Source organism: Equus asinus, chromosome 23, assembly GCF_041296235.1.
Source record: "Equus asinus isolate D_3611 breed Donkey chromosome 23, EquAss-T2T_v2, whole genome shotgun sequence".
NCBI lineage: Eukaryota > Metazoa > Chordata > Mammalia > Perissodactyla > Equidae > Equus > Equus asinus.
In genome coordinates this window covers 47,501,080-47,513,360 of record NC_091812.1, presented here as the reverse complement: position 1 = coordinate 47,513,360, position 12,281 = coordinate 47,501,080, and the positions used below count along the sequence as shown (strand labels likewise).

The window sequence follows — 12,281 nt, the reverse complement described above, 5'->3', positions numbered from 1 at the left end:
TCATTGAAGAAAACTTGGAAAGTATAGAAAAGTATAACGAAGTTTTGAAAAATCACCTTATTTACCCCTCAAAGATAATCACTATTAACATTTCAGTATTACAGCATTTTATTTACTATTTTCTAATCATAATTTTTAACATAGTGGCAGTTATGTTGTATGCACGGCTTTGCAGATTACTTTTTTCATTTAGGTTATCACCTAAAAATGTTTATAATAATATTTATTAAATGTTATAAAGTTATCATAAACATGTTTTAATAATTGAATATTTTATGATATAAAGTACATTACTAATTTGCTATTCTGTCAACATTAAACAAGAAGTCATTCAAAATTTTCCTTTTAAATAACACTATGATTAACAATTCTAAGTATAGATCGCGTCCTTAGACTATATTCCATTTCAAGGTGAGGAATTCTTTCATCCATGTTGTAGCCTTTTTTGTGACAATGCTCAGCCTACTTTTCTAGCTCACTCTATAAATGTACCCTATACTTCCATTATATTGAAATTATAGTTACTGAATGTATTATGTTTACCTCTTTTCTTTTGAGCTGTCCTTTCTTCCTAGAATGATTTTCTCATTTCTCTTTTGGATTCCCTCTCCCTATAGGTCCTCTCTCCTACCTCCCAATTCTCTGCCTTATCTACCTGGTAAACTATTCATCCTTTAATGCTTAGTACAAGCCTAGCTAAGCATCTTGAAAGACTTCTCTGACTTTCTCTGGCATATGTGCCCTGCCCCCATACCATTGTCAGCCAATATTCTCACCCTCTTCCACCCTCAGCAGCTTTTACATAATCAGGCTGAGATATATGAATTTTCAATTTAATAGGTAAGAAATGGCTTAATAGTGGCAATTTTATATGGTTCTGCTTGATAGATACATGTATCTGTGATATTATAACCATATTGCATTTCTTTCTCTACCATTAGACTAGGTCAGCACCTGACACGTAGTAGGTCCTTTGTTTTTTGATATTCTTTTGAAACATTTTTGACATTTTCAAAATGTCTTCCTTTTTCTCTGCTAGAGCATGAAGAACACTAATTGTCACCTGGTTAGGCATTAAATATATATGTATCAAGTGAATGATGAATAAATATGCTTTAAGCCAATTTGTTTTTTATATATATGAATAGATGAGAGGGCTTCTTTCTTTTTTACTTTTCCTAAAGTTGAAGGCTGATTGTTTAATTCTAATTCTTTCAACTTCAACTCTAGTTTTTCCAAATAACCCAGTTTTCTCACCCTTTAATCATTTGTTTGCTTAATTATATCATCTCTAGATTTTCCTTGTCTTTTTTAAATAAAGAGAATGATGCCAAGCACAATACTCTGTAGATTTGACCAGCATGTCTTGTGAAAGAGATGAAGCCCCTGATCTTTTGTCTCCTAGTCTCATCAAAACTTCAAACATAATTGCTTCCCTCTTGGGACTTTCAAAGTGATGCATGAGAATTACCAAAATCACATCTACAGGACTTTTCTGTCCCCAGATAGTGAGCACTCCTAGCTCTGTGCTGTTAATTGGTAACCCAGGAACAGATTGTCCTGTTCACTGATAAACCATCTAATCTTCTTCCTCACTTCCTCTCTTCTTCCTGCCTAAGTTGGAGCCATTTTGAAACCCATAGGTGTAAGCGTTAAAGAGTAACAAGAAAATAAAATGCCACTTCTTTTCCAGGTGCTGTTGCTGTTTTTTTTTTTTTTAACACTTTGGCTATTATATAATGAGAAAAACACTGAAACAAAGGACAAAAATGGGGATTATCTTTGTATTTCACCTATCCAGCTTCTTGTGTCTCTCACAACTGCTATGTGGTTGATGGTTGTTCGTTTAAGGTGGTTAATGCAACTGGGCAGACAATTACCAAAGGGACAAGGGTGACTTCTGTTCTCCCTGAGATTGGTCCTAACACTAAACAATTATGAAGGAAAAAGGAAGCCGTCACTATCTAGTTTCATGTCTTTCCCTTCTTCGTTTGTGAACTGTCACACCCTTGTTAGCCCCATTTTGCCCCTCCATATGGTGATAGATGGCTGGCAGGGATTTCACCAGAGGCAACAGATGGGCAAGCGGTTTTTGCATTATTTTCATGAGTCTATTTAATTTCATAGTGATAAAATTGAGTTTTACATTTTAGGCACATAAGTTCCTTTCCTTGCCATTCTATGCTTGTAGAAGAGGTGTGAGTAGGTTTCATCTTGGTATTCTATATTTTTAATAAGTTGTGTTTCAGCGATAGCTGTGTCTTCCAGGTGGTGAGATTGGCCTGGTGCCTTGTTTTGACACCATTACATTGGTGGTTTCGGATGGAGGAGCTGGCCCTTTTGTGAATGGCTGTTGCTACAATGGACCTCAGCCATCTGTTCCTGTTCATGACTCCTTTCCAGTGTATGATCTCAACATCACAGTGCATCCAGTGGACAACCAACCACCTTCAGTTGCAATAGGTGACAATGCTTTTTCTGTTAAAGCCCTATTATCTCATCTGCTGTCATTTTCGCGGTTCAGTGAAATAATGAACTTTACTTATAGTCAAAATAGAAAATCACCACACAGAATTGCCTCCAATAATTTCTTCAACACAAATCTGTGGAAAATTCTAAATCCATAAAAGGTTACAGAGCAGAATTTACTTGTTGAAAAATTTAGGTAATTCCGTCTGGAGATGGAATGCAAGTGTGTACGTGAGTGTGTATTTGTGTACGTGTTGGGATGAGGACAATGTCGGAATCCTCAAATTTTCTGGTTTTATTTCACATAGGAAAATATCACTTGCCTGCTGGAGAGAGAGTAATTTACTTTATCCATAATGATTTCTATTAGAACAGAATGAGGATACCAGAGAGACCATTTATATGCGTTTAACCTTATTTGCTGTTTAGAAAGTCATCTCTTCATAGGCATTATGTATATGTCCTGTCTCTCAGAAAAAAAATGCAAGCATATGTATGAATGTTATTATAATTTGCAAACTATCTCCCAAGCAATGTTCTGGAAAGGAAGCATTATCCCTACAGAATAATTAAGCACCAAGGCATGAAAAAAATACTCGTTATGAGTACTTCATAAAAGCTTGCAGGCAATTAACACTCTGACAAACAGAGGTAGCAACTGATCTTGAAGAGTACATAAACCACATTTAGTGGCTTATCATTAAAACCATTTGGCAATTCTTATTTTCATTTGTCACATCTATAGAGACACAAGGGAAATCAGAGTTCCTTGCGGATGCCTAAAGGGCTGTACTGGAGCATTTAGTATTTCTGCCGTCTTTCCATTATTGTCTGACTTGCTTGTGTAAGAAAAAAATGTAGTTCCATAAGTCAAATTAAATTCCACCCAGTACCCCTGAATATTTTCACTGTAAGGAGAGTTATGCCAAAGGAAATGAACATCTCCCAGGGAAGGATATTTGCATATGGGAGGCTTCTCTGAAGTGGAATTTCAATCACTCCCTTTGTCCTCACTGTTCTGATTAGAGGATTTCACACTACATCATAATTGTGTTATTATTTGTACGCAGGTACCATGTTTGTTGTAGATGAGGGGTTCTCAGCAGCCCTAACCGTTAACCATTTGTCGGCCACTGACCCTGACACTGCAGCAGATGACTTGGAATTTGTTTTGGTTTCTCCTCCCCAGTTTGGCTACCTTGAAAACACGCTCCCTTCTGCAGGTTTTGAAAAAAGCAATATGGGCATAAGTATAGGTAAGTCACTGTTTGAAGCGCAGCGATAACTCGCCTGTGCTTCTGGATCTGCTTGGCCAGATCCTGCTTCATAACTGGGTAAGGACTGCAAAAATGTTCAAAACACCATAGACAGTTAAGGAACTGCTATTATTATTGCTGATACTTTTGAATACTATGGTGTTTCACTTGAAGTTTTTTATTTTGGGATTCCCCGTGTGTATGAGTTTACTCCAAAATAAATGAAAATTTCCCCTATGAAAATAATAACTATGAAAATGAATAATTTCTGGGGATCTAATGTACAGCATGGTGACTATATTATACTGTCTACTTGAAAACTGCTTTGAGAGTAGAGCTTTAATTTTCTCGCCATAATAACAAAATGGTAATTATGCGAAGGATGTGTTAACTCACCTTATTGTGGTAAATATTTCGCAATATATGCATGTATCAAATCACCACATTGTACACTTTAAACTTACACAATGCTATATGTCAATTCTATCTCCCTAAACCTGGGCAGGGGGAGGAAAGATTAGTTGTATTAAAGGTTACACAATTTATCCTGTGACTAAATGCACAACACAGCATCTTTCTCTTTTGCTTTATTTAAGGCAATGTCCAAATACCTAAACAGCAGATCAGTTAATTCCACCCAATTCAATCAGTTGCTTGACATACGTGTCAAGTAGGCAGATGATTGATTGACTCTTGTTTTGCCTTTATATGAAAGAGATGGTCTCTGTCTTATTCAAGCATGACAAGAACTGCTCATCCAGAAGTGGTTTTAATCAAAGGAAGGTCTCACTGACGTTCATTCCAAGTATACGAAGAATGGTCATGAAGTCCCTACACATCCTGGTTAGCAGTTATTGCCCTTCTGTTCTCCATGCAAATTTTAATCCTACCTTAGGATTTATGGATATCTGTTTTTATGCTGATGGTTGACAGTCATTATAGCAGCCCGCAATAGCTGATTCTTAGGTCAACTGCCATGATGTCTTATTTGCTTTACTGAGAAATAGGCTATGGGGTTAAGGATTAAGGACAAGTAGCTTGGAGAAAAAAAAGTTTTTCTTATTTGCCTGCTCTGTCTTGGTGTGTTCTAGCTTCATTTCAGTGGAAAGACATGAAGGCTTTGCACATTAACTATGTGCAGTCCAGGCATCTTAGGATGGAACCGACTGCCGACCAGTTCATGGTGTACGTCACAGACGGGAAGCAACGGTCTTTGGAGACAACATTTTATGTCATAATCAACCCCACAAATGATGAAGCTCCTGACTTTGTAGTGGAGAATTTTACTGTAAGAAAGATATCAAAATTTTCATGTCTCTCGTCATTTTTTGATGTTTATTTTTGCCTACTCCATTTGCACTTAGTCCACCTAGCACTGGCCCAGGTGCACTTAACACATTAAGTTAACGAGGAGTGGGGAGGGCAGTAACCTATGTCATGTAATGCAATCACTTGAAAAATATTAATCTAGTGATGATGATTGTAATGATAGTAATAATTGCCAACATATAGCAAACACGTGGATGCAACTGTAGTTGCCTATATAAATAGGATGAGTACTCATTAGGTTGTAGGTACTATTCCAAACCCTTCACATGTATTCATATTGAATCCTCACAATGGGCTTTTAGGGTGATGGTATTATTATTGCTGTTTAGTAACTGAAAAAATCAGGCATAAAGAGGTTAACTTAGTGGCCCAAGATCACAGAGATTAGAACTAAATGGTGCAGAGGGAGTGGCTCATAGGAGATTTGTACCCAGGCCATCTGATCCAAGAGCATGCCTTCTCAACCAATGCTATGATGGCAAGGACTCTTAATTCACAAATTACAAACATCTTTTTTATATAGCTATTTATAAACATACATGAAATGAAAAAAATACAGTTGGGACTATTCTTTTTATGCAGTTTTAAAAATCTTTTCCTATAGTAACATTTCTTAGTTTTATTTAAAAATTCAGATATATAGTTAAAATGGCTCATAATATCACCTCTCAGATAATACCTATCTCTAAAAAAATAATAAATGTATGTGGTTAAACGGTCAGAATGTTGAGAAAAACACACAATGAAATATGAAATTCTTTCTGTTCAACATCCCCATCCATAGTCCCTCCCCATTAATTGAGTTTTTAGCAATTAATTCCACAAAAATAATTTGAGCACATGCCAATGAGGTGTATGTGTTTATGTGATTTCTCTGTATCTTTTTACTTACAAATCAGAGATCATATTATATCCACTACTCTCTACTTTATTTTTTTAAAAACCTTAATTATGCATATTGGAAATCTTTTCCTATCAGTATATAATTCTTTTTAAACAATTCTATTTTTTATATATGATTATTTAATGGATTATTTATTAAATGGATGAACACAGACTTTGGAGGAAGAGGGATGTGGGTGTTGCTGTTTACTAGCTGTAGGGTCCCAGGTAAGTTATTTCTCTTTACACTTTTGTTTCCTCATCGGCAAAATGTGTATCAAATCTTCCTTCACGGGTACTGTGGTGATCAAGATGGGCAGGCACATGGTGGAGCCTTAATAACTAGGCACCATTTCTATCATTTTTGTTGTGTGTTGTCTTTTTGCTGACATTGACCAAAGCAAATATTATCTATGTTGAAACCATCATCTTGCCTTATTTTATGCTAAAAATCACCAAACTCTAAATGCAAAAGTCTTCATTTCATTTGAATTTCCTACGGAATCTTCATGATATATGGGAGCCACCTCAAGACAAGATTAAAAGCCAGCTCTGCTTTTCTTCTTCTGTTGGCACATGGGTTTCTCTGGAGAGCAGTTCAGTAATTATGAGAGAGAAAAAACATCTACAAATGATTCCTTCTATACCTACCTCTGTTGCCTTGTCTCTGTCTAGGGTTGGGGTTTCTGAAATAATTAGGCCTCTGGGAAATTGTCCCTTGCTTGTCTCTGGAAGTAATCATGCTTTTTATCTGTGCGTTCCTTGGAGAAGCTGTTGAAGAGAAACAAATATGGAGACCCACGTGTTATTAACACAGCTGATATAAAGCTTCAAGTGATTTTTAAAAATAGTTATATTTGTCTCGCTTTCTTGTGAAAAAGTGTATGTATTTTGTATATAGTCTTCCGTCAAGTTGTGCTGTGACTTGCAAAAAAATTGAGGTTTTAAAGTTATTATAATCCATTTCAAGCCTGTCTACTAGTGGGTTTCTGCATTTCATGTGTATCTATCTAAACTTTTTATTTGTAATCTCAATAAACAGTTAAATGTGCAAAAAAGAATACCACATTTTTTCAATAAAATTTCTCATTTTGTGAATTAATTTACCATTTGATAAATGAGAAATGTCGCCATGCAGTGAGTCCAGGAGTCCCAAGCTCTCTGAAGAAGGATAATTAGAACATATTTTTAGGTTGCTCTATTAAAATTCTTGGAGAAAAAGGCAAGTTACCATCAAAGATGATTTCATAATTGTATCATTGTGCATTAAATTATGATGCCATCTTAGTCCTTAATAAGTAGGGTCAGATAAAAGAAAACAAGCAAGGGCCGGCCCTGTGGCCGAGTGGTTAAGTTTGCAAGCTCTGCTTTGGTGGCCCAGGGTTTTGCTGGTTTGGATCCTGGGTGCAGACATGGCACCGCTCATCAAGCCATGCTGAGGCAGCATCCCACATAGCACAGCCAGAAGGACCTACAACTTGAATATACAGCTATGTACTGGGGGGCTTTGGGGAGAAGGAGAAGAAGAAAAAAAAGATTGGCAACAGATGTTAGCTCAGGTGCCAATAACAAAAAAGAAAGAAAGAGAACCTGCATCATTTTAGCCCAAGTATCATATATGGCAGATGATTCTTCTTTATGCAATTCAGTGAAGAATGATTGCAGGAAGGCTCTCTCAATAAGAGAGGCTGAAGAGAAAGGGCATTTTCACAAACCTAAGCCATATGTATCCTTTGAGGCTAAAATGCCCACTCGGCCATGAAGATATCCTTGGTCTCCTCCACCCTTTTACACTTCTTGTTCATCCATATTTAGTAACACTAGACATTTTCTTCCTTGCATTATAATCACTGATGGACAGGCCTTTCCAATTCCATCTAATTTTGATTTTTTAGAATATTTGTATTCCCCACAGCACGTAGCACAATGACATTGCAGATTCCCAGTAAAGCATGTGTTAAATTTATACACTCATTATTTAGATCTTGCTATATTTCAAAATAGGAATCAGAAATATTTCTTTGTTCTCTTTATCCTCACTATGAGAAAAAGAAGATCAAGACAGCTAAGTACCACGTCAAGTTCTAAATGACTAGATCCTACATGAAATGAAAAACATCAGTTCTATTTGTGTTTAAGGGATTATGAAACCTGAAGTGAGGAGTAGGGGAAAGTAGAGAAGTGAGGGGAAAGTAGTTCAGGAAAATTAGAAATGTGAGAATTAGGGAGAGATAAGGACCCCGAATTAAAATATACGCTATGATGCATCCATGCATCCTTCTCAATTGTTGTTGGCTGCAATTGAAATACAGAGGTTTTTACTACAATTAAAAACCTCAAATACCTCCAGTGTGTATAGCAGAGATTTGTGCCATTTCTAAAACAGAAACATAAGAACTGTTACAGCAATGAGGTCCAGGGGGTTCAAATTACAAATTGGGATCTGAAGGTGAAGAGTCTAGACTCAAGTTTACAACCGAACTTCTCTATGACTTCCAGAAAGCAAGCATCCTTTTGGTTGCTATTTCTCCTGACCTTTGAATTATAAACAATATGTGTCTATTGAAAATTGTATGTCCTTTGTCCTTCATGGAAATGAATAAAGTGCTTTGAAATCTTCAGAAAAAAATGTGAAGGAGATTAATAGATTTGTTCTTTTCTTCTAAGCTCATGGTAAACCAGCAATTTCTTTTTAGGACTCATTATACACAAATCTCATGGGGAATTAGAAATAGGGTATCTTAAAATTATTTCTTTAGAACGATTTGCTGAAAGAAAGACAAGTTTTATTTTGCACGTGGCTGACTTTTTGGGCTTGTTTTTGTTTAGGTGTGTGAGGGTCAGATGAAAGAGCTGGATTCTTCCATCATCAGTGCTGCTGACCTGGACATTCCCAAGGACCCTTTGCTGTTCAGCATCACTCATAAACCACGTCATGGCTTCCTCATCAACGGGGTGTTTAGCAAAGACTTTCCTCGGTCTAAGCAGCCAGCCAACCTTGACCAGAAGCATGAACTTATTCACAACTTTTCCATGGAACTTCTCCAGAATGGTACGTCATGTTCCACTTCTATTCATTTGTTATTGTTGACTTACTAATTTAACCCGGAAAAGATGAGAATAAGAAATCACAGAAACAGGGAGTGAAGAAATAGCACTCATCTACTTTATTCACTTATCCCTCAAGGTTTTCTCTGGGCTCTGGATTAATGTAGGGTGTGAAGCCACAGCTAGAGATGGTGGGTAATTGAAAAGGAAATAATATATTTTCTTTCACTTTTAGAGTATCAATAAAAATAGTATTTGTGATTTTTGGTATTTTAGCTCAAGCTTTTAATGTCATAATAAAAAATTCCTTTTTGAAACTATTGAGATCAAGGAACTAAATTGGAAGAGATTTGTCTGCCAAAATTTCCACACTTGAAACAAATATAGAACCACATATAATAACTCATTATTCTCTGGGAGGAGATAATTTGCTCTTTAAGGAAATGACACATTGGAATAACAGCCTGAATTATTTTTTTAATTACTCTTTTAAAAAAATTGATCGTATCCCGTTTTCTACATATAAAAAATACTTTTAAAAATTTGAGAAAAGTGTGCAGTTCTAGGATCTGGAATCACTGTCTACTCTCTCTCCTTCTTGCCTTCACACGTTCTGTTTCCCCAGCTGGGGGCGGGGGGGGGGCGGCGCGGGGGACGGCTTTTCCCCTCCTCTCTGGGCAAGCCCTACCTTGCCTTCAAAGCCAGTTACTGTTGACCTTCCCCTGGGAGCCCACCCAGACCTCCAACTCATTCCTTCTCTGTGCTTGCTTCATTTTAGAACTTGTTCAACATTTTTCCTTTTGTCTTTTAATTATTCCTTTCTCCAACTAGAGTGTAAGCTCTCTGCCCCAAAGGTTACTTTGCAATAGCTACACAATGTCATCTCACATCTGAATTTGAAAAGCTAATTCATGTTTTTATCAGCTTTTATCAATTGTAAAGAAATAAATTCTTGAACTTAAATGATATTATCAAATCAATAACCGTGTGTAGCAAATAGTACAATATATTACAAAGATTTTTTTTCAAATTTAAGACAAAGGAAAAAGGAATAGCAATTCAAATTCTATCCTCAAAAAAGTCAGTTTTTTAAAACTAACATTCATTGGTTACTATTAGGTTAATAACCAATGCATGCATATTGTGTAAAGTTGGACTATACAGTCGTTTTGAAGAAAAAATTAAAATTGTTCTCATAAATTAATATTTTGGTTAAAATTTAGTGACATTCTCAGAGATTAGGTTTTCACCTTGATTTTATTTTTGGTTCATTTATGGCTACTTTTTTTTTTAAACTTTAGTATATTCTCACACTTGCCCCTCACACAAATATACAGAATTTATAAAACTGCTACCACATTATGTAATCTGTTTTTTCTTATCAATTATTATAAGCATCTTCTCACTTTTTAAATATTAGTTGAAAACATGGTTTGTGATAACTACAGTGTTTCATTGTATGGATATGCTGTGCTGTAATTTTATACGACTATCTCTTTTCATTTCTTGATCTTACAAGTTATATGTCAATAAATGTATTTTACATATATTTATGTAACAAATCAGTGCACATCTCTTACTATTTCTTTTGCATAAATTTTTATAATGAAATTACTTCATAAAAAGTGAGCATTTATAATACTTTTAGGAACAAATTGCCATTGCCACCATGTACATAAGCATGCCTATTTTCCTAATCAATAATGGGTATTATTTTCAGAAATCCTCAAAAATTCAGTGGTCAATAATAGTAGCTCCTTGTTATCTTGATTTGAAATTTTTCGATTATGACTGAGATTGAACATACTTTCATGTTTATCGATCATATGTTTCACCTTTTGTGAGTTGCCTGATAATATGCTTAGTCCAATTTTCCATTGATTCATATTTCTGTATAAGAGATCATTAAACATTGATGTTTTATGTTTTTGTCACGTTACAAACAAGGTTTTTCATATTTTATATGCCTTTTAATTCACTTTTTTTTTAAAGATTTTATTTTTTCCTTTTTCTCCCCAAAGCCCCCCAGTACATAGTTGTATATTCTTTGTTGTGGGTCCTTCTAGTTGTGGCATGTGGGACGCTGCCTCAGCGTGGTTTGATGAGCAGTGTCATGTCCGCGCCCAGGATTCAAACCAACGAAACACTGGGCCGCGTGCAGCGGAGCGCGGGAACTTAACTGCTCGGCCACGGGGCCAGCCCCTTAATTCACATTTTTAAGTACATAATTTGAAAATCATGAGTAGTAAAATTTATTGTTATTTTTCTTTACACTTTTTTCTTTTGTTTTTATGTTTAGCAAGGACTTCTAAATATAGAAATAAGATATTTACTTGTATTTTCTTCTAAATCTTTTTAAACAGGCTTGTTGAGAAATAATTCACATGCTGTAATATTCACTCATATGATAAAGTGTACAATTCAGTGATTTTTAGCATATTCATGACCATAGTCAATTTTCATCCCCCCAAAATGCAAATACCATATCCATTAGCAGTCATCCTCATCTCTCCCTTCACCCAACCCCTGGCAACCACTAACCTACTTTTTGTCCTATAGATTTGCCTATTCTGGACATTTCATACAAATGGAATCTGGGATCTTTTGTAACTGGTTCCCTTTATTTAGCATAATGTTTTCAAGACTCATCCCCATTGTAGCATGAGTCAGTACTCCATTCCTTTTTATTGCCCAATAATATTCCATTGTGCAGACATACTACATTTTATTTATTCATTCATCAATTGATGGACATTTGAGTCACTTCCACTTTTTGGCTATTATGAATAGTGCTGCTGTGGACATTTATGTACAAGTTTTTGTGTGGGTACACGTTTTCATTTCTCTTGGGTTTGTATCTAGGAGTGGAATTGCTGGGTCATATGATAACTCTATGTTTAACATTTTGAGGAACTCCCAAACTTTTTTCCAAAGTAGCCACAACATTTTATGTTCCTACCAGCAATGTATGAGAGTTCCCTAACAACTAATGATGTTGAGCTTCTTTTCAGGGGTTTATTGACTATTTATACACCTTCTTATATCTTCTTTGGAAAAATGTCTACTCCAATCCTTTGCCCATTTTGTAATTGGGTTATTTGTCTTATTATTGTATTGTAAGAGTTCTTAATTATAGTCTGGATACTAGACCCTCCCTTATCAGATATATGATTTGCAAATATTTTCTCCAGTTCTGTGGGTTGTTGTTTTGCTCCCTTGGTGATATCATTTGTAGCACAAAAACTTTGAATTTTGATGAAGCCCAACTTATCTATGTTTTTGTTTTGTTTTGTTTTG

The 12,281-nt window shown here is 35.6% G+C and overlaps 1 protein-coding gene across 14 annotated transcripts in view; it reads left to right on the top strand.

The window, feature by feature from the left end:
- Positions 1-12,281, top strand: part of FREM1 (FRAS1 related extracellular matrix 1) — a 144,818-nt gene that overhangs the window by 72,185 nt on the left and 60,352 nt on the right. For 12 of the 14 annotated variants that reach the window (XR_011497321.1, XR_011497322.1, XM_070495616.1 and 9 more), the window contains 4 exons: positions 2,269-2,463; positions 3,540-3,725; positions 4,817-5,013; positions 8,766-8,988. Coding sequence is in view for 11 of the 14 variants with exons in the window: in XM_070495616.1 (XP_070351717.1) it covers positions 2,269-2,463; positions 3,540-3,725; positions 4,817-5,013; positions 8,766-8,988 (801 nt within the window). In the remaining 3 variants the exon portion in view is untranslated. Of the gene's footprint in view, positions 1-2,268; positions 2,464-3,539; positions 3,726-4,816; positions 5,014-8,765; positions 8,989-12,281 lie in introns of those variants that run through there. The other 2 variants (XR_011497323.1, XM_070495618.1) reach the window with 2 other exon arrangements.